The sequence below is a fragment of the Ictalurus furcatus genome, chromosome 28 (genome assembly GCF_023375685.1).
Source record: "Ictalurus furcatus strain D&B chromosome 28, Billie_1.0, whole genome shotgun sequence".
NCBI classification, from domain to species: domain Eukaryota; kingdom Metazoa; phylum Chordata; class Actinopteri; order Siluriformes; family Ictaluridae; genus Ictalurus; species Ictalurus furcatus.
In genome coordinates, this window is record NC_071282.1 from 17,066,578 (window position 1) to 17,093,873 (window position 27,296).

Sequence of the window (27,296 nt, forward strand, 5' to 3'; positions counted from 1 at the left end):
GCTAATTCTCCTGTTCGCACAAATGTCAAACTGTGTGTTATGTCTTATATGCTTTTTTTTTTTAAAGGCATAAAAATTATACACTTTATGGCCAAAAGCTTGTGTACACCTGACCATCACACCCATATGTAGTTGCCTCGCACCTCTGGGATTGGGGGTTTGAATCCCACCTCCGACCAGTGTGTATGGAGTTTGCATGTTCTCCCTGTGCTTCGGGGGGTTTCCTCCGAGTACTCCGGTTTCCTCACCCGACTGGCATTTCCAAATTGTCCGTAGTGTGTGAATGGGTGTGCGATTGGGGGCACCCTGTCCAGGGTGTCCCTCTACTTGTGCTCCAGGCTCTCCATGACCCTGTGTAGGATAAGCGGTATGGATGGGAAATTAATGCATGGAACTAAAAGCCCCACAACCACTGTATATAAAGCGAGCTCCATGGAGACAAGCTTTGTTGATGTTCGTTAAGGAAGAACTCCAGCAGCCTGTGTGAAAAGTTTGGTTTAAAATGAAAAGGGAATGGTTTGGGGTCTGTGTAGATGACTGAGGTGTGTTTTAGGTTTGGAAGAAAAGGGATTAGTGTTGACTGAAATGTGTGTTTTGTGTTTTCTGTAATCAGTCTAAAACCATTTGACAATTCAGCAGCACTGCACTGAGGTTAAATAATGCAGAAATATCTCTCTGTGTGTGGAAGCTTTAGACGGTAATGCACCAAAGCCATTAAAGCGGGAAGAAGGAGGAAAAGGAGGAGAAGGAGGAAGTAGCTTTAACCCGAGGCGGAGTAATCCGGAGCTCTCTCTACAGGACACGGATGCTAAACTTGATGACGTGGTGCCGGGACGACGATGGCCGACCAGAGCAGGCAAATTAAACTCGCCGCAGCAAAGAAAAAGGTTTGTTTTGTCACCCTTTTCTTACTACCTACAACACCTCATATTACCCTTCCACCACCTGAGCGCAAAAAATGCTGGAATGGAAACGATTTAACTTGCCTACGGTGGACGTTTCCACGTCCGCGGTTTAGCCCTTGAGAGTTCCCCGCCCTTGCGTCGCTTGTTTGCGGATGTCAGTGTAACTCGACGCCGGGGATGTAGCTTCGGCCTTCTTGACAGCCAGCTGAGAATTCGCGTTGAATGAGCTAATGTCACGTCGAAGAGGTTGGAAATGGAGGTCGGGTTGAAAGTTGGGGGGTTTGTGAGCAGAAAATGGAAGGAGTGAAATTATTACTATGTTGGTTTATTCACTGCTAATAGCTAATTCTTGTGTCTTGTGTGCTATTCGGCAGGTTTCACATTTTCACCTGGGTTTGGCTGCACAGAAATGAGAATGAGAGGATAGTTAGGTTAATTATTATTATTATTTTTTAACTAAGTAGGTAGAATTTGAAGATTAAAACAAACAAACAAAAAAAACAACCCCTGCACACCCTAGCTGTGTACCTTAGCCAAGGCAGATTTTCTGTTTTAGCAGGCTTGTGTTTTGACAGCTCTATGCTTGTCTTCTTCATTTTGGCTAGATAAAAGTTAGAGTTGTTAAACTTTCAAATCAAAATCTATTATAAGGTTTGAGATGAGATTGCTCAACGTGTAGATGGAGATAGCCTAGCATACTCAAAATGCTTGTGTTCACACATGAAGTCATGTGACATTAGGACACACAAACCAAGAGGGGGAAAAAATGTCCACGTTGTTTTGTGGTGTTTGGTCCTAATCAGTGCTTCTGGGTACTGAGAGCTTTCTGACTTCTCTAGTTGAGATTAAACAGAGGAATTTACGTTATGACAGACTTTCAGATGCCAGCCTCGTCCCTTGACAGCTGTCAGACTTGCTGGAGATATTGCGTAACTTACACGTAGATGAACTTGGATGGAGGATGTGCCTGTGAGTTGAATTCCTCGTCTGATATTGTTTAATCAACAGGTTTTAAGAACGTTGACGAGTTCTCTAGATGTTATGACTGTTACCAGTCGAATGGAAAGTCACTAGAAACCCAAAATGTGCAGCGGTATCCCACAAGGTTCTAGTTTAGGCCCGTTATACTGCAGTTTAGTAGTGTAATCGATGTTCAGTTCTCGAACACTTCGTACAACCTTCGGATTCGCTTTTAAATAAAGCTTTTAAAGCTTCTTGCGTTTTACACCCGCGCGGTACAGCGATGTAGGCGTTTTCAGGTGTTTCAACGTGGACGAGCCATTTTTGTAAAACGTTTGAAAACGCCAGTGTAGACAGAGAGGGTTTTAAAAGGAAAATGCTTTCAGTTTTCAGATCTATCCGGAGTAATGTGGGCGTAGCGTCGGAGTTGATTTGAGTAACTCCCGGATTAGACTACTACAATGCATTATTTTTTTTTTTCTGGCTGTTGTGTGTCGTTACCAAGAAAAGTAAATCAGAGAATGTTACGCCAAGCTACGCTGGTCCTGTTTATGGCTCTGAGTTAATTTGCTCTGGTGTATCTTGCTGAACCTCTGAAGCAGTATAACCCATCCCGAGCACTTTACTCAGCTGACTCAGGCCTACTGTTAATCTCATGGATCACTCGCAACTCTCACGGGGATTCTTCCGCGTTGGACGTGTGGTCCGTGACGTTTAAGGAATGGTCTATGGTTTTCCAGGGGGTTTAATATTCAGATTGCGAATGTACTTGTTTAACCGGTTTTATCCATAATGCTTCAGTCTCGTACGTCTTTGGAGAAAGAGTTCAAGTGGTAAAGTCGTTACACTTAAGTCGCATGCCATGATATTTCCATGAACTAGGGTGCATGGTTAATTTGATTGACTTGCTTGTCTTACTGACTAAGATTTAAACAAATGGAAAATTAATGCTGAGTCATTTTATTTGTCAGTAAAATGTGGGTGTAAAAACATCCACAAGTCAGTTGAGCTTCGAACTAACCGACTTGAAATGGTTAACACAGTCAATTAAAATGTAGAATTAAATTATGCAGTACACAGTAGCAGTTATCAGCAATCATGACGTTACTTCAGTGCATGCAAAAACATTGCATAGATTGGATTATTTTCCTTCTACTGGCAAGTAAATACTCCATCAGAGAGCGTGATTATATGTTTGATCCACCCGTGATGACATCATGGGATGCAGTGGTGTAAAAAAAAGAGTGAGATGGGTAGGATTACTGGATGTTGGGTAATTGAGTTCTTGCTCCCAACTCTGTCTCTGTGTCTCTGATTGACAGCTGAAAGAGTTTCAGCAGAAGAGTACACAATCCCCCGTCAACCCTGGACCGAAGAAGAAGAGGAAGGTGAAAGGAGGGGGTCAGGGAGACGCTCAGTCTGCCGACAGGCACTCGCCGGAACACGTGAGTCTCTCCACTTCGGCTGTTGATTTCAATTCATTTCGCGCAGCCAAACTGTGACCTGAGGGTAAAATTCCAGGAAAAGGACTTTCGAAGAACAGTCCCACCTTTTACGCTGACATTACCATCAGACAGAATGGCATACGGGTCAAAAGATAACATCCCCACTCAGACATGAGTTACGAGGCATCGCATGTAAGAAGGACGCGAAAATAACAGCGAATTTATCCATAAAGAATTTTATTAAATAAAAATAAACGTATAACAAGTCAATAAATAACATTGGCGGGAAACTCGAAGCTTGGGATAACATACGCAAAACAGGACATGGTAAAACTGAAAAAAAAAAAAAATAATAATAATTTTAAAAAGTTGGTTTTATTTATAGTCTTAAGTTCTGGTCGTTTTCCTCTTTTTGTTGTTGTTTTTTTTGTTGTTGTTTTTTTACTGTAAATTGTGCTTGACTGATTAACAGAAACCTTGATTTTATTAAAATTTTGCATTTTTTTTTTGTGATTGTTGCAGCCAAAATTGCTTGATTTTTCCTGTGGCTGTTTACAAAATTTGTAAAAATAAATAAATAAAAATTGCCGTTTTTTTGTGCTTTGTTTTGCGGAAAACTACTCGAATTGGCGAAACTGCAACCGCGCAAAATTACTTTTGCGGTAATGTTTGTTGGTAAACGAGACCTTTTAGCCGTACTCATGCTCGACGCACGTGATTCGAGACGGGCTTTGTCTGAACGCGCGTCGTGATGACGTCACGTGACGCCCGAATCTGCGGTCATTTTGAAAATTTGCAAGCTGGAGTTTGCGCGGTCGTGAAATCCTGAAGGGTCTGTTTTAATCTAACCCATGCAGACACCAACGGTTACATTCACAACGACTTTTAAAAGACCTCGAACCCAAAACGGGCCGTGACCCTGAACAACCGTTCCCATAGATAAATATTAAGTAGCCTCTGTACTAAAATAGAAAGACTTTTATTGCAGAAAAGGGTAGGAATTAAAGCAAAAAAGAAGGCCTTTATTAGGTTAGTCATTATTTTGACAGTAGTTACCCAAAATAACACATTGTGATTCTCTTGCTACACAACACATCATATAGTGAAAAAAAACCTTAAGTAAATAGTACTATAAACTCATTTAAAAGTAGTGATTTTAATTACTTTTGGTGGTGTGAGCGGCCATGTTGGCACGATGATGCCAAACTCTTGGTTGAGGAGGCGTCTCTGACGTTTCTGATTTACTTCAAGGGAGAGAAAAAGGAAAGAAATTTTGAACCCTATATCGATGTCTGTATAAAGACTGAGATAAAGAACATCAGCGAGTTGTGGTAATAAAACATCCCAACTAACATCAGTGTAGAAATCTCCAATCTTTTCCCTTTCTTGCTGTTCCTCTGTCTTATCTGTTCTCTGTGTCCGACGCGTCCCTCGTTCACGCCTCCTTCACTCCTCCTTTTCCTTCTCCTATAGATTGAGAATATTCTCAAAGTTATGGTGTCTGATCTTAGTCTGACTAACGGAGTAGCTCTTCCTCCTTTGGTGAACAGCCAGGTGAGCTGGTCCTCTCTCATTCCTTTCCTCCGTCTCATTTTCTCTTTTCTTCCCCCGAAATCCAGTCCTTTCTGCATGCACAGATTTATAAATTTAGCAGTTACTTTGGCTAGTTAGTGTGGCTCGGTTTTCTCTATCATGTGTTTGTCTTTGCTGTGTAAATGGCATGGCATGACTGATGCACTGTGGTCTTTAACAGGAAACCTGCTTTGCATATTGCTCTCATGGAAATGCTTGCCTTTTTATTTTTTTCTTCTTCTTCTTTTGGTGCTATTTATACTACAAAGTCCTGCATGCTGAGATTTGACCACTGCTGGATTGCATTCTACCTCATCCTTTTCCATTATTTGTGTTCATTTGTAAGGAAAAAAAATCTGATTTATGATTAGGGATATGTAATAACACTGGGACAGGTTGTTTTATATTATTATGACGTACGGTGTAAAGATTCATACATTTGAACTGGTGCACCAATCAGTCATCCAGTTCTGGATGGATGAATGGATGCCTATTTGAATGGATAGCTGACAGCTGGATAGCTGTTTCTGTGCGGATGGATGGATGCCTGTCCGGATGGATGGATGATTGCCTGTATGGATGGATGGATGGTTGGATGTGTATATGGTTGGATGGATGGATGGATGTATGCCTGGATGGATGGATACCTATATGGATGGATGGATGGATGGATGGCTATATGGATGAATGGATGCCTATGTGGATGGATGCCTGTGTGAATTGATGGATGGATGGATGCCTATATGGATGAATGGATGCCTATGTGGATGGATGGATGGATGGATGGATGCCTGTATGGATGCCTGTGTGAATTGATGGATGGATGGATGCCTATATGGATGAATGGATGCCTATGTGGATGGATGGATGGATGGATGGATGGATGGATGCCTGTATGGATGCCTGTGTGAATTGATGGATGGATGGATGCCTATATGGATGAATGGATGCCTATGTGGATGGATGGATGGATGGATGGATGGATGCCTGTATGGATGCCTGTGTGAATTGATGGATGGATGGATGCCTATGTGGATGGATGGATGGATGGATGGATGCCTATGTGGATGGATGGATGGATGGATGGATGCCTATGTGGATGGATGGATGGATGGATGCCTATGTGGATGGATGGATGGATGGATGCCTATGTGGATGGATGGATGGATGCCTATGTGGATGGATGGATGGATGGATGCCTGTGTGGATGGATGGATGGATGGATGCCTATGTGGATGGATGGATGGATGCCTATGTGGATGGATGGATGGATGGATGCCTGTGTGGATGGATGGATGGATGGATGCCTGTGTGGATGGATGGATGCATGGATGCCTATGTGGATGGATGGATGGATGGATGGATGGATGCCTGTGTGGATGGAAGGATGGATGCCTGTGTGGATGGAAGGATGGATGCCTGTGTGGATGGATGGATGGATGGATGCCTGTGTGGATGGATGGATGGATGGATGCCTATGTGGGTGGATGGATGGATGCCTATGTGGATGGATGGATGCATGGATGCCTGTGTGGATGGATGGATGGATGGATGGATGCCTGTGTGGATGGATGGATGGATGGATGGATGCCTATGTGGATGGATGGATGCATGGATGCCTATGTGGATGGATGGATGGATGGATGGATGCCTGTGTGGATGGATGGATGGATGGATGGATGCCTGTGTGGATGGATGGATGGATGGATGGATGGATGCCTATGTGGGTGGATGGATGGATGCCTATGTGGATGGATGGATGGATGCCTATGTGGATGGATGGATGGATGGATGGATGGATGCATGCCTGTGTGGATGGATGGATGCCTGTGTGGGTGGATGGATGGATGGATGGATGCCTGGATGGATGGATGGATGCCTGTGTGGATGGATGGATGCCTATGTGGATGGATGGATGCCTATGTGGATGGATGGATGCATATGTGGATGGATGGATGCCTATGTGGGTGGATGGATGCCTATGTGGGTGGATGGATGGATGGATGCCTATGTGGGTGGATGGATGGATGGATGCCTATGTGGATGGATGGATGGATGGATGCCTATGTGGATGGATGGATGGATGGATGGATGGATGCATGGATGCCTATGTGGATGGATGGATGGATGGATGGATGCCTGTGTGGATGGATGGATGGATGGATGGATGCCTGTGTGGATGGATGGATGGATGGATGGATGGATGGATGGATGCCTGTGTGGATGGATGGATGCCTATGTGGATGGATGGATGCATATGTGGATGGATGGATGCCTATGTGGGTGGATGGATGGATGGATGCCTATGTGGGTGGATGGATGGATGCCTGTGTGGATGGATGGATGGATGGATGGATGCCTGTGTGGATGGATGGATGCCTGTGTGGATGGATGGATGCCTGTGTGGATGGATGGATGCATATGTGGATGGATGGATGCCTATGTGGGTGGATGGATGGATGGATGGATGCCTATGTGGATGGATGGATGGATGGATGGATGGATGCCTATGTGGATGGATGGATGGATGGATGGATGCCTATGTGGATGGATGGATGGATGGATGGATGGATGCCTATGTGGATGGATGGATGGATGGATGCCTGCCTATGTGAATTAATGGCTGGCTGAATGGATGGATGGATGCCTGTGAATTAATGGATGGATTGATGCCTATGTGGATGGATGGATGTCTGTGTGAATTAATGGATGTGGATGGATGGATGGATGTAGATGGATGGGAGCCTGTACAAATGGATCGACATAAACTCCCAACAGCTAAATCTAACTTGTTTTTCATGAATCGAGCATCATGTCTCACAAGGAGTGCTTTGCACCCTACCACACTGTAAACAAGCAGAAGTGTATTATAGATCAGAACTATATGTCTGTGATGCAGCTCATTAACCAGTCAGCAAGCAAGCATTCTGCACGTACGTGTGTATCTCAGGTCCACCAGCAAGCTGCACTGCTTAGCCTACGTTAATGCACTAACAGCTTGCAGTTTCAGCATCGTCTTTATGTGTGTGATGTATCAGGACCATGGCGAGTTGGGGGCGCGGGAGTCCCCGATTTCTGAGATGCAGGAGGATTCAGGAGAACACGGTCGCTGCTCTCCTGTTTCTAACCTCCACGCTGCTACTAACACGGAGTGTCTCACTGACAGCGCTGGCCTGCAGGTCTGTCTGACGTCTCTGCCTGGTTTCCTGAGCACTGCCTGAAAGCCTAAACCAAGACTTTAAAAGGAACCCCGACTATGAAGACTTGTAGGCCTTAACACGCAATAATTGCCCTCTCCTACTAAAATACGTAGTTAGACAATCGTCCGATAATCTCAAAACGTTTTCTAATATCGATCATTTTAATCCTAAAACGATAGTTTAATTCATATGCTTACCTTGAACAGCTCCTGACAGAAGGTGGCGCTCTTTACAAGCTCTTTGGTTGGCATAGACGTTCAGTTGCTGCACAGACACCATCGATTTTGCCCCGCTCTCACCTCCTCACGTCTGATCGTCTTCATTTCGATATACATTTCGAGTAACGTCTTCTCTGTTAGCCTCCGCTACGTCTCTGTCACGTTCAGGTTCAGATTGAAAAGGTTGAACGGAAGACATGTTTATATCGCCGTAGGGTCGCTGGAGAATCAAGACCGTCAGCGTTAATGTAACAAGCCATACACGTCTTCATAGTCGGGGTTCCGTTTAACCAAAAATGAATTTACAATCGACAGTTCTTGTTTCAAATTTAAAATCAGGATTAATCCGTGGCTTTAAAACCAGGCCTTAGTTGCTGTTTGTGTCTTGTCCAAACCATAACGGCTAATTATTAAATGTTGAGTTTTCTCACACCGCTTCTGGTTGATGCTTTAATTTGTTATGTCTGCTGTTCAATGTTGTATTGTACCGCTACAGTTATTGTTTTGTCTGCTGTAGATACTCTTATCTCAGGATTTAGAGATTTTTTTCCCCCCTCCTTCCTCTCTCATTTGCCTTCGCACCATATTTACCTTATTCTTTTTTTTTTTATATAATTATTTAAAAAATGTATTTTCCATCTGCATCCTCAGGAGAATTGTGAACTGGATGCCAACGGTGATGAACACTCCCTGGAGGAAAACAGGTGAGGTTACTTAATCGTCACCTTGTTTAGTTTAGCTTCTCGGACACAAGACATCCTTGAAGATGATAAGATAAGAAAAGGGAAAGGATAAGAACAACAACAACGTTCGGTCGTATTTAGAGACTTAAACTGCTCACTTGAGGTCAAAAGACGTGTCGGTAGCTACACGGGGAAAGTTCTTCATACACCGAATCGCACTACAGAGGAGCTTGGCTTAATTTTCTACAGCAGATTGCGTTTTATATGTAAAAAAAAAATATATATATATTTTTCAGTCAGACTGTAGCTCAGTTAGCCTTTGTTTTTATTTCCTGAAAAAGTATTTTATAGTTAAGGGCAAACTCTCAGACAGTGACCAAGCCTACGTGGAATATTGTGCCGCTCCATGGATAGCGCTACGGTCTGAACACCAGCGTGTGCCATTTTATTATTAACTCTTCACTCTGCCTCGCTCTGAATACAACCCATTGTGTGTCGTGCTCCTGTTTGTTCTCGAGCTCATTGTGCCTATGCTTTTGCTTGTGTGTCCCAGGCCGCTGTCATCCACAGAGAGTCTGAGGCAGCTCTCTCAGCAGCTCAACGGCCTTCTCGCTGAGGTGAGGAGTCACCTTTAAAAACGGCTGTCCATTTTTCCCACTAGTGTCTCTCACTCGAGGTGCGTCTCAATCAGCCCCCTAGGTGGTGAATCAGTATGTCATACACGAGTTCAGGCGCGGGTAAGGACCCTTGGCTCGCTACACACTGGGACACTCACGACTCCATTTCCGGCGACATGAGTACGTACTCGTGTTGTGAAACTTCACCACTGTGACTGGCGTTTATCACCACCAGGCAGGACCGTTATCTGTCTTTCTGACATTTATACGTCATGTAAATTTATATAAAGCAGGATCGTAGGTGAGCTAGTGGATTCTTTTAAACCATCAATCACTTAAAAGTCGTCCGACTCAAACAAACCGTCTAAAGAACGCCAAGTAAAGTTAAAAGTCGATAACGTACTGGAAGTAATCATGTAGGAGATACAACGACGATAACGAGCTGCTTACGTTTCTAGACGAAGTTGTCCGAGAGGCTTCAGAACACTTGATGTCCAGTAAGGGAATATAGTGAGCTCCCTCGATGCTCCCTGGTTTTTGTGGAGCATTGTGGGATTTTTTTTTTTTTTTTTAGATAGCGAACGTTCCAGTGCACTGGAAGCATTTTGCGCCCTTAAAATGGCCGACTCACTGATCAGTGCCCTGACTACTGAACTAGGGAGCTGGTCGAGACGCACCCGTGCATCATTTTAGAAGAATGAACGAAAACATTAGTGAAAAGGCTTTGTGTGTAGATATAGTAGTATAAAGTGAAATAAGAGCACATGAGCAGTGACGAACGCCACGGTTCACAGTTTAAATAAAATAACATTTCGATTTTTCTTTTGACTCCGATAACCTTCAACGTTCATCTCGTCTGTGCTCCAGTCACCGTCGTCGTACGTCAATGGCGAGACCGGATCGTCTCCCGTCAACGAGAAAGAACTGGAGGTACGTCTTAACGCGATGCCAGTCTGATCTCTCGCACGAGTCTGATGTCTCGGCCGTTTCAAAGTCTTTTTTTAAATATATATAACTGTCATGTGAACTGCACTACTGAATTCCTCAAATCGCCGAGTCCCATCAGTTGTTCTCCCAACTAGTTATCTATCTGTCTATTTTCAGTTGTATCCCTGGGCCAAATGATATTTATTAGACACATGTGTGATAATTTAATGATTTTTAAAAAATTTTTTATCTCTGAACAATTTTTATAAAATTACATTTCAGCAGTTGTCAGTTGGGCTCGGCGATGTCATGATATAATGTCGATATCGTGCGTGATAAAGTATGTCACAATATGCTTTTATGAGATATCGTGATCTTTTTATTTAAAAAATAAATAAATAATTACAGTGATTGAAAGCAGGTGCAAAGATTTTGTTCTTAATCATTTAAAATCGTTTTTTCAAACATTACATCGTTTGTAAAATAAAGTAAAATAAAAAGTTTTAACATGTTCTGCTCCTTTTCAGTGTTTCTTGTTTATTTTTAATAAATAAAAAAATGTTTTTGTTTTTTTTTTGTTTTGTTTTTTTTTAAACATAGAAAGAAAAAAATTTTGGGAGCAGAGTTGAATTCTGACGTCTGTTATCATCTTTTTAGTTATTTCTTTTATTTCATTTTTCTTTTCTTTTTTTAACATTATTATTATTATTATTATTATTATTATTATTATTATTATTGTTGTTGTTGTTTGTTTACTTATTTATTTTAAAAAAGAGAGAGAGATCTGTTGCCACCCAGCACAATTGAATCCTTAATCAGGACACGTCGCATCATACTTCTCCTCCCAAAATCCATTTTATTTCAAATTAATTTCTGTCATAAATGATTTTTATTTATTTATTATAATTTTTTGGCCATTTCTGTTTGACCTTTCACATTCCTCTCTGTTTCTCTCTGCATGCCTGCACGTTCAGACTCGAAACCAGGAGCTGGCAGCCGCTCTGGACTCCAGCACTCTAAAAAACTCCCAGCTCACTGCAAAGATAGAGACACTGGTAAGGGTGTCCGAAAGGAGTGTGAGGAGTACCGATGTGTGTACCGTATGGGTGTTTTTGCCATGTTGCCGTAGTAACAACTTCTCAGGCTGTGAAGCACCCAGGTTTATATACCCCCTTTATACACATCAGCGCTACTTTCAAACTCCCCACGTACACACTTCCACACTCAGTAACGCACCTGGCATGCCCAAGCCACATCCTACCATTGTTGTTTTCTTTTAACTTGATACTAATTTTTCCCCTTGAGTTTTCCTTCGTCGCTTTCCATTAACAAAGCTGATGGGTTTCTTTGCTTGTCAGGCTTTTTCAGGTCTGCGTGATCTGACTCCTTACTTTTGCAAAGCTTTATTCTTGGCTTTACTGTTTCCTCCGTTTGCTTTATTCTCCGTGCTCCGGTCACCACCTCGACTCGTTCCAAAATGCTTTCTGTAATAACCGCCTTTGTTTTTGTTTACGCTTTAGACGAAGCAGTCTCAGGAGCTGTCCGAGCAGATGCAGAAGGTAAACACACACATGACGCGCACGTACGGACACGAGTCCGTATTTTTATTTATTTATTTATTTATTTTAAATCACTGTTCTTATGTTTTCAAAGCATTATTCGTTACACGTTCCACATTTTAAACTTTCACCGATCAGCCGTAACGTTAAAACCACCGACAGGTGACGTGAATAGCATCGATTATCTCCTTACAGTGGCATCTCTTGAATATGAGGATTTAGAATTTTTATTCAAATGGATTCATACGTAATATTAGTGCACGTTCTTTGGTCGTTAAAAACTCCGCCGTCGATTTCTTTCTTTTCAGGAGCGGAAGGATTTCGAGCAGAAGTTTGCAAAGGAACAAGGGGCTATGCGTGAACAGCTGCAGGTAAGAAGCTTTTCCGTCTTTTATTTTTAAATTTAACCTGCTGTACCATTTTAAAAAATAAATAAATAAATAATTTCCCCATCCTTCAACATGTCATGTGACTTGTCTTATGCTGCGTTCATAATGTATAGTACACACTGAAACACACATTTAAGTTCATTAAGAACACGCCTACGTGATGAGTCATAGGCTGATAGTTTTATAAGGGGAATACATTTAGCGCGATGTGATGTGTTAAGTAGCGAAACAAACGTGTATATGCGGTTCCAGGTTCACATCCAGACCATCGGCATTCTAGTGTCGGAGAAGTCTGAACTGCAGACCGCCTTGTCTTTTACACAGCAGGCAGCACGCCAAAAAACAGGTGTGTGTGTGTGTGTGTAGACATGATAATAAATATTTACTTAATAGATGTTTTTGTCTTAGACGCTCCATGAATGAAGTACAAAAATGATTGCTCAGCCTGCATTTAACTTCCTGCTGAATTTGCGTTTGTGTCCGTGTCGCACACACTCTCAGGAGAGGCAGAGGAACTGAATAATCGGCTGCACGCCAGCAAGCAGAGGGTGTCCGAGCTGGAGCGGACTTTATCCACTGTGTCTACACAGCAGAAACAGTTTGAGAAGGTGCAGCATTGAAATAAAATAAATAAATAAAGTTGACTCGCTCATATAACTATTTTATTTGACATTATTATGGTAGAGGAAAAAAAAAAATTCAGATATCCGATGATATACTACGGTCTGTGTTCGGATACTCGATTCTGATTGGCTGGCAGGTGTGTGTAAAAACCGTTCTAAGTTAACGTGCCGTCTATAAACAATTGTAACCATAGTAACGTACAGTTAAACTCACCGCTTCATTCTCTCTTTCTCTTTCCGAGTTGAGAAAATGAATTATTTACTACAATTCTTTCAAATAAATGTCCTCGCACTATTTGATCTCTGGGTATGATTTAGAGAGCGAGTAGAATTCTAGATCTAACGACCCGAATATATAAACCAACTCAAAAAACCTAGAAAATGAAGCGTTCTTTTGATCTTTTCAGTCAGATTTCGTGCTGCAGATCGTGTAACGCGCACCTAACCGTGGATTATCCCTTACATGATGTATATACCTGAGATATATATTGATAAAAATGCAAGATCTTTGATGTTTTTGACGTCTACTTTCATTCACCTGAGCAGCATAATAAAGAACTGGAGAAGGACAGGGACAGCCTGCGACTGGAAATCTTCCGATTGAAGTAAGTCCCGTTATGACGGTGGTCCGATTTTGTACGGAAGTAGTAATCGCAGCTCTAATTTTTTCTTTCTTTCCCTCCTGAACCTTTTTGCCGTTCCTTCTCGCTCAGTAATGCGAATGAGGAGATGAAGCAGCAGAGCTCCGAGCTGGCAGAACAGCTGAAGTTAAAAGCGAGCGAGAGCCGCGCTCTGGGTCTGGAGCGGGACGAACTGCGCAAGCGCCTGGAAATGGCCGACGTCATGCTGCAGCAGGTGACTCGCACGATTATATACACCAAAGCTTACGTTTTCAACAGCGTTGTAACTGTGTATGTAACGCCGTTCCATATATATGTACAAATATAACAATAATCCTCTCGTTTGTCAATTTTGATTTATTTATTTATCCCCCCCACCGCTAGTTCTCCAGTCAGTCAGGCGCTCCGTCCGAGCACCAACAGGTGCAGCTACTCCTGGAAGAGAAGCATCAGCTTGAGGTTCACACAGCCCAGGTGTGTGTTTGTGTGTGGAAAGTTTTGCGCTCTCTCTTTAAAGTTATATAAACGTGTGTATATGTATGTCTTGTATAACGCAGCTGTACTGTACCTGTCGTGTTGTAGCTCATGGAGTCAGTAGCACAGCTCCAGAGAGAACGAGACCAGTACGCAGAACAGATTCAGGAAGAAGGCCGAGTCTGGAAAGACAAAACCGAGCAGCTTCTCACTCAGGTACGATGCCTTCTGCGCACACACACCTGGTACTTTTAATACGTGACTCACTTTGCGGTTGTGGTGTCCAGGTGACTCTGATGTCAGAAGAGAGGGACAGGAGCGCTTCTCGGATTCAGGAGCTACAGGAACAGATTACTGAGCTGAAAAAGGCAGCAGGTCTACATCACCGATATGATGCTCTTGATGATGATGATCTAAACAATGTTTTAAAATCTGGGATATGATTTGAAGGATGATGTTCTACGTAAAACTGATTTGAAGATTTCTCCCTCTGTCCCTCAGCTTTACTGTCTCAGGAGCAGGAGAGCCAGGCCACGTCACAGTCCGCAGGACCCTCGGAGAAGGAGCTTGCCCTGGAGGAGAGCATCCACACTTTGCAGCAGGAGAGAGACGCTCTCAGCTTGCAGTACCAAGCACAGGTCAGAATCTCTTAGAGCACAAATTACAACGGAGAAGATCAGAGGAACACGGTGACCTGGATTCCGGTACACCTCATGCAGTTAGCTGATGATTCGGGATGATCAGACTTGACGGCGTAACGTAGGATCTGTTCCGATTTGATTTTCAGTATCGGCTAAAACTGATGTCTGAGGGTCGGAGCTCCGGCTTCCGCCATTTTGTGAAATTAGTGTTAGACCGTAGAGGACTCGGGATGGTATTGAGTAGATTCTCAGGACTGGAATCAGCCATATTGGCTGTCCGGATGGGAGGAATGTGTACAGCTATTTTAACGAAAAATTAACTACTGGTTTTGGCGCTTTTGTTGCTTGCAGGTTCGGGATAACGAGCAGCTGAGCCGGTTGGTGCAGGAGCAGGAGACGCGGTTGGAGGAGCTGGAGATGCAGGCGCGGCGCGCGGCCGACGAAGCTCAAGACAAACTGCGCATCCTGGAAGACGTTCAGAGCGACAAAGCCACGATCAGCCGAGCCCTCGCTCAGAACCGGGAGCTCAAGGACCAGCTGGCCGAGCTGCAGAACGGCTTTGTCAAGCTGGTGTGTGTGTGTGTGTGTGTGTGTGTGAGAGATGGTGATATAGAAAGCATTTTTTTGTTCATAATTATATTTGTACCATTCCTTCCTCTTAGACCAACGAGAATATGGAGCTCACTAGCGCACTGCAGTCAGAGCAGCACGTGAAAAAGGAGATCGCTCGCAAGATGGGCCAGCTCCAGGAGGATCTCCATAATGCCAAAGAGCAGGTAAGAGACTCCTCACATTCACAAAACCTTGAATTATCTGGAAAGACACAATCAATGCTGAAAGATGTATACAGGTTTTAGAGCAACCGATGCTTCCATCCAGATTCCATCCCATCTTTACTTCTGACAGACTCCGCCGTTCTAAGATGCTCTTTTTATACCCAATCATGTTACTGACTGGTTACCAATTAACCTAATTAGTTGAAAAATGTCCCTTCAGCTGTTTCTTTTTAATACCACTTACTTTTCCAGCCTTTTCTCATCCCGTCCTAACTATTTTGAGACATATTACGGCCATCGAATTCAAAATGACCTTATTTTTTTCCCTTAAAACGGTACATTTACTCAGTTGAAACATTTGATATGTTTTCTATGTTCTATCGTGAATAACATGAGTTTATGAGATTGGCAAATCATTTCATTCTGCTTTTATTGACATTTTACACAATGAAGGTTGTATCTTAATAAAGATATCTCTGCCTAAGCCACTCTGGTTTAAAAAAACAAGAGCGTGCCTGCTGTATTGGATGTTACTAATTTCCCCACTCGTTTCTTTCAGATGAAGGAGCGGATGCAGGAGTGTTCGTCCCTCCAGGAGCAGAGGGATCAGTACCTGGCGCACCTGCAGCAGTACTCGACTGGCTACCAGCAGTTGGTGTCTGAACGGGAGCACCTTCATAAGCAGTTCCTGCAGCAGACGCAGCTGATGGACCGACTGCAGCACGATGAAGTGCAGGGCAAAGTGCAGCTGGAGCAGAGCCAATTACAGCTGCAGGAGGCGCAGGTCAGTCCTACCTTAGCACTCGAGTATTCCCTAGGTGTAGTATGAAGTAGAGCGTCGACTGGTGGTGGATTTTACCGATACCGTGAATAATAATGAGTGTGTCTAAACTTTTGACCGGTAGTATATATTTACTTTAATATTTAATAATAGTTAAATAAAATATATGAAGTAACACTCCAAATAACAAATAAAAATACAGACGTCTAAAGTGAATAAAACATCATAAAAAAAGAACTTCAAATAAATAACACAAGAAAAATTGGTCAGCGCTAGTTTTTATTTCGCCTCTAGAGGCCGCTCTTGTACTGTATAATGACAGCGGACCCTTCTCAGACGCTCCTATTATAACGATAACGGAAAGTTCCAGAAATCGGTTATCGTCGCTGATTCATCGGAAAAACCGATCGATCGGTCAACCTTTTAGTATGAAGTGCAACGATTCACTCGTTTTTAACTTGTGCACCAATTTTTAATATTTACAATTCGATGTCGTGTACCAATTCGCTTTAAGTTTTATACCACACATGCAGTTCTTGTAACGTCTATTGTACTGTTTATAAACTGTTAATAATGATATTGAATCATTTTTGTTAGCAGGAAGCTAACAAAGGCATCTTTTGTATTACATTAAACAGCACCACATCATAATGTATCAAAGTAGTGCTAAATAGTATTGTATTCTATTGAATCAGAACATGCATCAATCAGTATCACGTACTGGAATTTTATTTGCATCGTGGTGGCAGCGCTCGCTGATGTAATTGTTTGTTTAAAACCCTCTCAGGAGAGACTTGACCAGCTGGCCAAGGATAACGAGCACCTTAAGACAGAAGTTCAGGAGCTACTGAACAGCTCTTCTTTAAATACATCACTCAGGGACCAGGGTAAGTCCAAAATCCATGTCAGATTTAAGAAAGCGCTTTGTTATATCGTTGCATTAAATGACTGAATGACAACCTGGTGTTTGTGAAGGTGATGGGGTGGAAAGCTATTTCCTACCAGAAACCTTCCAGAAATCGACCATAGCCATCCCGGAGGACTTTGAGAGCAGAGAGGAAATGGTAAAACAATCAGTTAAGACTAACAAGCGAGCGAAGCAAGTCACAAGTCGGTTTGAAGCCAACTTCATGCTTTTTATTTATTTATTTATTTAAACAGGAGGAGTTTCTGCACACTGCTCTGTCCCGTCTGGAGGAAGAGCGAGACGAAATCATGCGCAGGTTAGAAGAAGAGAGGAGGCTACACCAGGCTGCACTGCAGCAAGTGGCCACTACGAGTCACGAGCATCATCACCACAGCACGTGTTCCGAAACGGGTAAGGACCCAGCATTGAGCCTTGGGGAACTCCTCCGATTTGAAATTCGTATAAGGTTAAGGTAGGAGTATCGCACTCTTAACTAGTACCGTGTATGTAGGGAGTACAGATAGCGTTCCCGTAGAGGTGCACGAGGGACTTCGGGGCGCCATGGAGAAGCTCCAGGAGAGATTCACTGGCTTGATGCAGGAGAAGGTGGACTTGAAGGAGAGAGTGGAGGAGCTGGAGCATCGCTGCATTCAACTGTCTGGAGAAACCGATACGATCGGTGAGGAAACGGCAGGCATGGTGTTCAAGACACGTTAACGTGATCACACGCCCGTCTTCCTTTATAATTGTACTCGTAACTCTGTTTTTAGGCGAATACATCGCGCTGTATCAAAACCAGAGAGCAATTATGAAGCAGAGGCACACTGAGAAGGAGGAGTACATAAGCAGGCTGGCTCGAGACAAAGAGGAGATGAAGGTACTGTTTTGTTAACATGGTGATATTTTATGATGGATGTTCAAGGAGTGGTTTTAATTTTTTATTTAGTTTTAAAAAAAGTTCCTAATTATCAAGCAGATAGCAAGAAGAAACCTTCGTTACCTGCTTCACTGGCCTAGCAGAAGAGGGTTTCTTTCCCCAAATTTCACATTACTAGATTGCTTGCCAATATAGTAGAGGTCGATTGTGGATTTTACCGATACCGATGACTAAGTCAGGCGGTACCTGCTGATAACCGATTAATCAACACTCATAGTAAAATATTACTGAACTTGTTTACAAAAATAAACAGTACTGACAGTACCATGAAAATGTCCTGTACTTTTTTAAAATGAAATGAACATATAAATATTCGTATAAATTAACTATTAATAAATATTAAAGTAAATAAAAGATGTACATCCAAACTTAACAAAAAAGTAACACTATAAATAAATAAAAATATAGACCTCCAAAATGAATCAAAAAACACTTCAAATAATAAAAACAGCTAAATTTGTCAGCGTTAGTTTTTATTTGGCCTCTAGAGGCCGCTCTCGTACCATATAATGACGGCGGACTCTTCTCCTCAGCCGTTCCGGTGTGGAATTTTTCCCAGCGATCGGTGGAAATCTGTGCCGATTAAAACGGCAGAACTGATCGATCAGTCGACGTCTAAAATACAGCTATTGTAAGGTTTTGTCTGAATTTAAATATTTCAGTCGGGCTCATTCTCGTCGTAACATTTGTAGACGAAGTTGGCAGAGCTGCAGGATCTGGTGATGCGTCTGGTCGGGGAGAGGAACGAGTGGTACACCCGCTACATGAGTGCCATCCATAATCCCGACTTTACACCCGCTGGAGAGGACGCCGTTCCGCCTGCAGGAACACATCTGGAGCTGGATGCTGTGGACGGCCCGGGTATTTATATTTGGAAACGTATTACGTAGACCCAAGTGCACAGATGTGTTAGGGGGAAATAAATGCAATGTGGTGTTTAGGTAACGATCGGGATGTGCGGTTATAGGAAAATAATCGACAACAGGGTAATGTGATGAAGTGGAGTTACTGTTAGCATCTTAAAAGTTTTATTATTTTCCTTTAAGAGCAATCCATGAAGTGTTTTGCTTCTCTTATACAACAATTTACCAACGCTACCAATTTTTTATTTAGTGGTGAACACTAGATTCTCTTTCTTTTTTTTTTTTGTCTCTTGAAGTTAATGTCTCTCTCTCTGTCTCACTTTAGTATCTATGGACACGAGCATAGCTGTCGATGTGGCTCCAGACGTGCAGACGAGGACAGACGAAGGCCCACAGGACAGACTCGACCCCCCTGCCGGATCTTCGCTGAGACCCAGAGAGGACGGCACGGCTCGGCAGATCATGCAGCTTCTCCAGGAGATGCAGAACCCCGAATCTCAGCCACCTCCGTTCCTCGGCGAGAACCCTTGCATCCCGTTCTTCTACAGGCCCGACGAGAACGACGAAGTCAAGATCATGGTGATCTGAAAGCCTCTCCTTGCCTCACTTTTCCCCGCTCTCTCACCTTCTTTTTTTTTTTTTTTTTTTAATTTTTTTTTTATCTTTTTGCACAAATAAGAGCCAACGTTATGACTCGCATGATGTAACTGGAGTTTTACTTTAAGAGTGTGTGGGCATTCAGTGTTTTTCCTTTCGTTTACACTCATTTTTGGTGGGTGTGAAAGCTTCTTTATTCTTCCTTAGCCGTAGTCGATATTTTTATACACGTATATATCTAACCCGAGGTTCTGCGGTTGACGATGCTCTGTCTGCTCTGTGCTTTTAATGGGTTCCTCCTCTCTTCTATTTTAATCCTCTGAACATTAGGTGCAATAGAAAAAAGGTCTGACCTGTTCTTACAGTGTAAGTACATGCAAATCATAAGATTGGGAATGTAACACGATCGTTTTTCCTCTAGCTTCTAGTAGATGGAATGAATCCGCCAGCCTGCTGTTTGCTGGATCCGTTCCGCGTCATCCACGCTCTTCTCGGTTTATCTGAAGTTCAATTCGCTCCTAAGCGACTTACTATGCATACTTTTTTGCTTATCTGCTGGATTCAAATGAATATCAATATCCACTAGGGGGCGATATAATAGGGTTTTAAAAAAAAAAAACGTCCAGGTCTCCATGTGAACAATTTTAGCATTTTCACTCCAGCTCCTCCATCAGTCTTGTCACATGGAGACGTACAACCGTAGTTACGGTTCGGTCAAACAAGCGTGTAGTTAAAATCAAAGTAACGAAGCGAAAGGGGAGGTATTATGGAAAATGTTGTTGAAGTAACGATGTTCGGTTAGCGTTAAAACCGGAAATATTCCGTTCTTGTTACAGTATGTGAAAGGGTATTGGATTTAAAGGGTCCAGCAAGTTGTAAGGAAGTACTAGATTGCAAGTAGTAAATAGTTGCGCTGCACAATAATGACAAAAGTACGAATAATCGCGTTTATTTAGATGAATATCGAAAGTACAGCAATGGCTGGGGGTCGCGACGTCAATACGGCGAAAGTTTCAAAGCGGAGTTATTAAAAAGCATTAATCGCTGTCCCGTGCGTCCGTGCGCCAGCCCCACGCCCGAAGAGCTCACCTGGATGTATATAATCTTTATCGAAGTGTTTCCAAATCCCCCACAGAATTGCTCTAGATGTAGAGAAATGGCTGCTTTTTTTTTTTTTTTTTTTTTTTTTTTTTTTTTAAAAATACATGTATTGTGAGAACGGCGTGCAGTGTTCGTGATCAGTGCCAGTGAACTCTATGATGCCAGCCGCGTTTCGATTGGCTGAGAGTTTCAGGGCTCCAAACGAAGTGAAGAAAACGTCCAAGGTTGTAAAAGTCGTATATCTACATCTACATAGTAGAAGCTGAAGCCTCTGTAACGTTTGTAGGTGTGTGTGTGTGTGTGTGTGTGTGTGAGATGCGCAAAAAGTCCGAAAAGTAAAGTCGCAATTGTTTAAGTAATAAGAACTGGAAGCGTGTTGAACGTAAACGTGTGGAAGGCTCGAGAACGGCTCGTTACGCTACAACCAAGCACTTTTATATTGTTCGCCCCTGGTGTGTGTGTGTGTGTGTGTGTTTGAGAGAGACGTGAATGTATGTATGAAGTGGATGAGTTTCTATCAGGCGTATTCTGTATTTCTTTTCTTTTTTTTTCTTCCCTCCCTTTCTTTTCATTTGTCTTGGAAGTGCGTGTTAACCCAGCGCACCCCCCCCCGACTTTTAAAATCATTTTCTGATGGAGAAGTGAGAGGGTTCTTGCGCTTGTAACACACGTGTAAATAGTGTAACTGTGTAACATACTGTATATTTAAAACCGGTGTGTGGGAAATGGATATGAATTATTTGAATGGCTATTATTAGTACCTGCCTACTGTAGAAATAAATAAATAAATGATTGAAGAAAATGGAAGTGGGCAGGGTGAAGTGGGTGTGAGGTGTCTGTGATTTAATGATTTAAAGGTAAATGGAAATAATATTTATTTGGAATACGTAGTTACACTAAACTGTTTTAATTCAACACACTGTTGGAACACAATGAAGGAGTAACACGAGAATCAGTTGATTTCAGATTTTTTTTTTTTTCTTTCTTCGTATTGTTTTTTTTTTTTTTTTTTTTTGGGTTTTTTTCCGTTCCTCCTAAATAAACCTGGGCAAAGTAAGAGCTGCTGTTTCTCTTTGTGTGTGTTTATGTAGTATGTAGGGATTGAAACACTCGGGGATGTGCTGTTATTGAGAAGTAATCAACAACGGAGTCGTGCGATTTAAGCCAAGTTCCCGTCACCTCACCGAAGTTGATTATTTTCCAACAACTGCATGACCTGAAGCGTTTTCTTCCTCCTGTCCTACAGTCATTTCTCAATATTTACAATTTCATATATTGGTGACATTTGACAAAAACCACAGCAGTCAAAAAACCATGTACACTGAATTTTAATGTTTTGAACAGATCGGTCCTGCGAGACAGACTCCTTCGTTACACGGTAAAAGTACCAGGATGTATCCGAACGTCGCACGTTCGCTTCGTCCTCGCGGCACGACGACTGGACGTCTCTACACGCTACCGAAGTCCGTTCCTCCGTCTCTCACCACTCGATGATGCATCATCTCCTGTTTTTTTTTTTTGTTTTTTTTTCTTATTCATTATTATTATTATTCATTTATAAGTTACTCAAGTCACACATAATTTAATACAATAATTAAATATCCATACAGGTCTAAACTAGTCTCTAAAGCAGTGGAAGCACGATTTCCGTTAACGCACCACATAGATATACAACACGCTGAAAGATATGGCCGTGATGAACAGTTTTACTCTTAAAGAATCCTTCCAAATATTTGGGATTACTGAACCCTCTGAGATTACGCGTGGAGGTGGGGGAAGGTGTAAAAGTGCCGACGATGAGGACGATGCAGAGGTGGTGATGTAATATTGCCTTGGCAGGGCGCATTGCGTACACAGAGGGTCGTGTTGACATGCGCGACAGGTGAGTACGATCAGGTTTGTTACGACACACATACACACTGATGAAGGGTTGAGACCGTTTTCTTAAGAGCAAATGATTAAAGCTGCCTTCAAGTCCTCCTGGGAAATTCGTGCATATGAGTTTGGAGGTCTTGATTACAACGTGGTGTGTTCAAGTGTTTTTTTTTTTTTTTTTTTTGGGGGGACGGGCAATTGGGACTCAGTGAGAAATTTACAAGTTCCCGTGTAGTAATTACGGCTTTGTCGTGGCGTTCAAGTGTGTTCACCTGGTGATTACGATATTACTGACAGGATTTGAAGGCAGCGTAAGACCTCTATGCATAGACCAGCTTATTTGTAGCTAGTGTTTTCGAAAGGAATAATCACTGAAAATCAAACGGACACCTTTTTTCCCCCACTTTCCACAGATCAAAACGTGTTCGGTGTCTGAAGTTTGCTTCTTTACTTGGTGCGGCGAAGCGAATTTTTCGTAGCTTAAATTCTTTCCCGTTAAGTCTCGATTTAAGTAGAGTTCCTCCACACGTTTCGCTTCTTGAAGGAGTTGCTCCAAAATGAGCCGTGCTCGTTTTGGAACGGTGCTCTTAGGCAGGATGTGAGTGGCTTATTGCTTTTATGAAAACAAAAAAACTTAAGTGTTCAATAAATTTAAATAAATGAATAATATTCGCAATAAAATACATTTGTTTAAAAAAAAAAAAAAAAAAAAAAAAACAGGACTAATAATTGTTCCACTATGTAATGTAGTCTGTTAATAGTAAGCTTTAGTTGCTAAGCAACATCATGGACAAAGATTAGGCCGTTATATGGACAGCACAACGGCCGCGACGGTTTTATTGTTTAAATCACATTGATACAGATTTGAAATATTATGATGCGGCCGTGTGTGTGTGTGTGTGTGTGTGTGTGTGTGTGTGTGTGTGTGTGTGTGTACACCGGTCAGCCATTTTTATTTATTTTATTTTTTTTGAGAGATGCTCTGACCCACTCATCTAAGCCATCACAATCTCTCAGATCCTTACGCTTGCCCATTTTTTTCCTGCTTCCAACACATCAACTTTGAGAACTGACTGTTCACTTCCTTCTTAATGAATAAACCCCGCCCCCTGACAGGTGCCGCTGTAACGAGGTACTCGGTGTTATTCACGTCACCTGTCGATGGGTTTAATGTGATGGCTGATATGTGTATATCGAGGATTTTACCACAGCTTCGAACGTGGCTCAGATTTCAGAACAGAAACTATCCTTTTTTCTTTTTTTTCTTCATTTTTTTTTTTTTAAATAAATAATATCATTTTACACTACACTTATCAGATCTAAACGTATCCCGCAGCACGATGCAAGCACTGCAGTCCAATACACCAACATCTTAATCAATGTGGCGTTTTTTTTTTTTTTGCTCAATTCCTATTTCTAGCTAAACACCATATTCATGCTATATTATTTATATATATATATATATATATATAATATATGTACGGAGTGTGTGTCCATAATTTAAATAGCATACGATTTATATGCGTTTTGTGCCGCAACCGTACTCTCGTACAACACGAGAGCGTAGGAGCAATAACCGTGTTGGATTAACGAACTGCATATGTGATCGTATAGCCTGTATAAAATAGTAATAGATGTGTATAATAACTCGTTCCTCAGAACAGATATTTGCATGGTCTGTGTGTAAAACCGGTGCAGGAATACATTTGCCAGAATAGTCTCGTAGCTTGTTTTTAGCTAAACGAATAAAGCAAACTTCGGACGCCAAAGACGTCCTGGCTGATCGACTAGATTTGTCCGTTTTGATTTTTCTTTTAAATTATCCCTTCGAAACCCGATTTTCTAAATGGACAATAAATCAAACACATAAAATCACAAGTAAGATGATACGTTTGCATAAACGACTTAAGAAGTTAAGCACCTGTAGAGATGCTAGTAATGATACAATGCTTTGTTGGTTTTTTTTTTTTTTTTTTTTTTTTCCCTCCCCCTCCCCCACAGAGAATAAGAGTAGCTGATGTTAAACAGATGTTGCACATTTCGTGTACACGTTTATCTTTTTGAAGTTCGGGTCTACGACGTGTTAAGACGGTGTGAATTGTAACCGATCTGTAGACATATTGCACTTTCTGTATAGATCCCGCCTCGCAAAAATGTGACTGCATTCGCTACGTGGAAAAGTGACGTCTTGGAGAAATGTCACGAGGGTGAACACGTACACGGTCCAGGACGTTTCGGTACGGACGTGACGACGTGGACATGATGAGGAATTCAGGGAACCTTGGCTACAGCGTACATGTACGTTACAATAGAGGTTAAACATCGAGACAGTGTTCATGGCCTTCACGTGAGTCCAGATGGTTTTTGGAGAAAATCCGGCGAAGAAGCAAAGAGACGACGACGACAACAAGAACACTACACGTCTCTCACAGCACGGTGGTGGTGTCGCTGCTCCTCCACTTCATGTGGAATGTAGAAGAGCATCTGTCCTTTAAAGAAGCAGGTGGAATGAGGAAGAGGCGTTGCATCTGAAGGGGTTTCGGTCTGGTTTTCTCTTCCGCCTCTCCTCACTGTGTCGTGTGTGTGTGTGTGTGTGTGTGTGTGTGTGTGTGTGTGTGTGTGTGTGTGTGTGTGTGTGTAAGTGAGAGAGAGAGAGTGAGTTGTGCTGGTGGGGTTTAGTTTAGGGTTGCCTAATGGTGATCATGGAGGGAGTTTGAGAGGAAGGACCAAGAAGAAGAAGAGGAAAGGATGGAAGAGAGAGGGAAGGAAGAAGTAACAAAAACAAAAGTGATGGAAGGAACGAAAATGGAAGAGGAAAAAAGGAAGAAGGAAATATAAGAAGAGCAAAATAAAGGTGGGAGAGATGGGGAGGTAGATCAGGAACATGGAGGGAAAGAAAAGGGGAAGGATAAAGTAAAAAAAAAAAAAAGGAAAGCAAAGAACATAAAGATGGTAACTGAAGTAAGAAGGAAAGAAAGTGAAGGAAGGAGAGAAAATGATAGAGAAATAAAAGAGGGGAGGATGCAAGAAGAGAGAGAGAGAGAGAGAGAGAATGAGAATGTACCAGAAAAGAAAAAGACAAGGACGAAGAGAAAGAAGGGTGAGGAAGAAGAAATAACGAAGAATACAGGGGAAAGAAAATGCAGGAAGGAAGAAGAGAATAAACCAAAAGGAAGAGAAATAAAGACGAGACGAGAACATAAAATCAAGTAAAAAGGAGAGTAGAAAAGAGACCGAACTGAAAAAGAAAGAGAAGTAAGAGAAAACGAAAGAGCAAGAAAGAAGGGAGACGAAGAAACGAGGATAAAGGGGACAGGGAGAAAGAGAAGAGAAGAGAAAATGAAGTAAAAGAAGTCGGAGAAGAGCAGAGGGAAAAAGGACGGGGTAGTTAGGAGTCAGATGAAGGAAGAGGGCTCTCAGGGTGTGAAGGGCTGCCCCTGCTCGGCCGCCTGAGCAACACGAGGAGGAAAAAGAGAGAAAGAAGAGTGAATAACGAAAGTAATATTAAAGCAGTAGTAAGTAAAAGGGCGTCCCCAAAGTCAGCAAGGCTGGAAGGCAAGAGCCTGGGATTGTACTTAAACCGTCAATCGAACGGAACCGTTTAGAGCTAAATGTGTGTGATTTTTAAAATCTGGTCGTCAAATCAGAACCACTGTAAAGTTTATTACCCTTCAGCTTAGTGGGGTGTCATCTTCCCGCCTGTGACTTCAAGGAGCGCTGCTCGAGAAACAGAAGGACAAAAAAAACAAAAACAAAGACAAATAACGTAACGGAAACGAACGTGTATAAAAGCGCACTCCACAAATAGATGCAGTTATACTCGTTACTCCAGTCATCACCTGGGAGTGATAATGCATCGGCTTCAGAAAAGAACTTTCATTCGGCAGAAAGAAAAGGAAAAAAAATCACAACAGAAGTCAAGGATCGTTAGAAAAACATGAAGGAGAAAGAAATGTAGAGAGAGTAAAATAATAACGAGAAAGAAAACAACATGACATGGAACCCTGTGTAGTGTGTGTGAAGTGTGTGTGTGTTCATGCTGGAGTGAATCTGAAGGAGAAGAGGATAAAGGGGATCTAGGTGCCCTGGATGTCTGTCCCCTTAGGTCTGGTGGGAGGAGCTAATAGTCTAGAGGGAGGAGTCTGTGGATCACATGGGTCGGGTGGGTGAGGCCGGGGGTCGTCGGCTGCCATGGAAACAAACACAGGAAGAACACACACAGGATGAGAGAGGAGACAGGGATGAGACACGCTTACAGTACACATACGTCCACATACACGTACACTTCCGCTTATTCGGGGCGTTGTGCAGAACGAGTTCACGTCACGACATACGAGACGACGTGGAGGTCGAGTAGCGCAGCCTCACGATGAGTTGTTGTAGCAATTATTAGACACTGACCAACTCCAGAATCACTTACAGAAACCGAGGTTCTGTAGAATTCAGACTTAAATGGTCCGAGTCTGAAAGTCTGAGTCCGCTACCAATTGCTGTTTTAGATTCTAAAGTGTTACAGGGGAAACAAACAAAAATGGAAAACGAGAGATTTTTTGCCCTGAAAAACTAAATACACGACTCTAGTGAAATGCAGAGTTTTGTATTGTTTGTACTCTGGGCTTCCTATAA

The 27,296-nt window shown here is 42.4% G+C and overlaps 2 protein-coding genes across 6 annotated transcripts in view; one reads left to right on the plus strand and one right to left on the minus strand.

Moving 5' to 3' along the window:
• Positions 1 to 390: 390 nt before the first annotated feature.
• Positions 391 to 21,854, plus strand: golga2 (golgin A2). Of its 5 annotated transcripts, XM_053617509.1 has the most exons (28): positions 391 to 542; positions 689 to 887; positions 3,188 to 3,310; positions 7,921 to 8,061; positions 8,952 to 9,004; positions 9,537 to 9,600; positions 10,468 to 10,530; positions 11,502 to 11,582; positions 12,048 to 12,086; positions 12,395 to 12,457; positions 12,728 to 12,821; positions 12,977 to 13,083; positions 13,645 to 13,703; positions 13,812 to 13,953; positions 14,103 to 14,192; positions 14,301 to 14,408; positions 14,480 to 14,567; positions 14,694 to 14,830; positions 15,185 to 15,403; positions 15,496 to 15,609; positions 16,169 to 16,393; positions 17,178 to 17,277; positions 17,366 to 17,454; positions 17,552 to 17,708; positions 17,809 to 17,976; positions 18,068 to 18,174; positions 18,927 to 19,095; positions 19,423 to 21,854. In XM_053617509.1, exons 2-28 carry the CDS (start codon positions 840 to 842, stop codon positions 19,683 to 19,685), a joined length of 3,111 nt encoding a protein of 1,036 aa, XP_053473484.1. In that variant the 5' UTR covers positions 391 to 542; positions 689 to 839; the 3' UTR covers positions 19,686 to 21,854. The 5 variants fall into 5 exon arrangements, with proteins under 5 accessions (XP_053473484.1, XP_053473485.1, XP_053473482.1 ...); XM_053617510.1 differs by lacking the exon at positions 7,921 to 8,061 and adding an exon at positions 4,784 to 4,864 and having other exon boundaries at positions 391 to 887; XM_053617507.1 differs by having other exon boundaries at positions 391 to 887.
• dnm1a (dynamin 1a) overlaps positions 21,787 to 27,296 on the minus strand; it is a 63,124-nt gene continuing 57,614 nt past the window's right edge. The window contains exon 22 of the mRNA XM_053617513.1: positions 21,787 to 26,856. Coding sequence (XP_053473488.1) covers positions 26,820 to 26,856 — 37 coding nt within the window. The 3' untranslated portion in view covers positions 21,787 to 26,819. The remainder of the gene's footprint in view (positions 26,857 to 27,296) is intronic.

Excerpts from the sequence above, each read along its gene's own strand:
- golga2 (XM_053617507.1), top strand. The coding sequence starts at position 840 with ATGGCCGACCAGAGCAGGCAAATTAAACTCGCCGCAGCAAAGAAAAAG. Across the intron at positions 9,005-9,536 it reads CACTCCCTGGAGGAAAACAG|GCCGCTGTCATCCACAGAGA; the intron begins GTGAGGTTACTT and ends TGTGTGTCCCAG. Across the intron at positions 10,531-11,501 it reads TCAACGAGAAAGAACTGGAG|ACTCGAAACCAGGAGCTGGC; the intron begins GTACGTCTTAAC and ends CTGCACGTTCAG.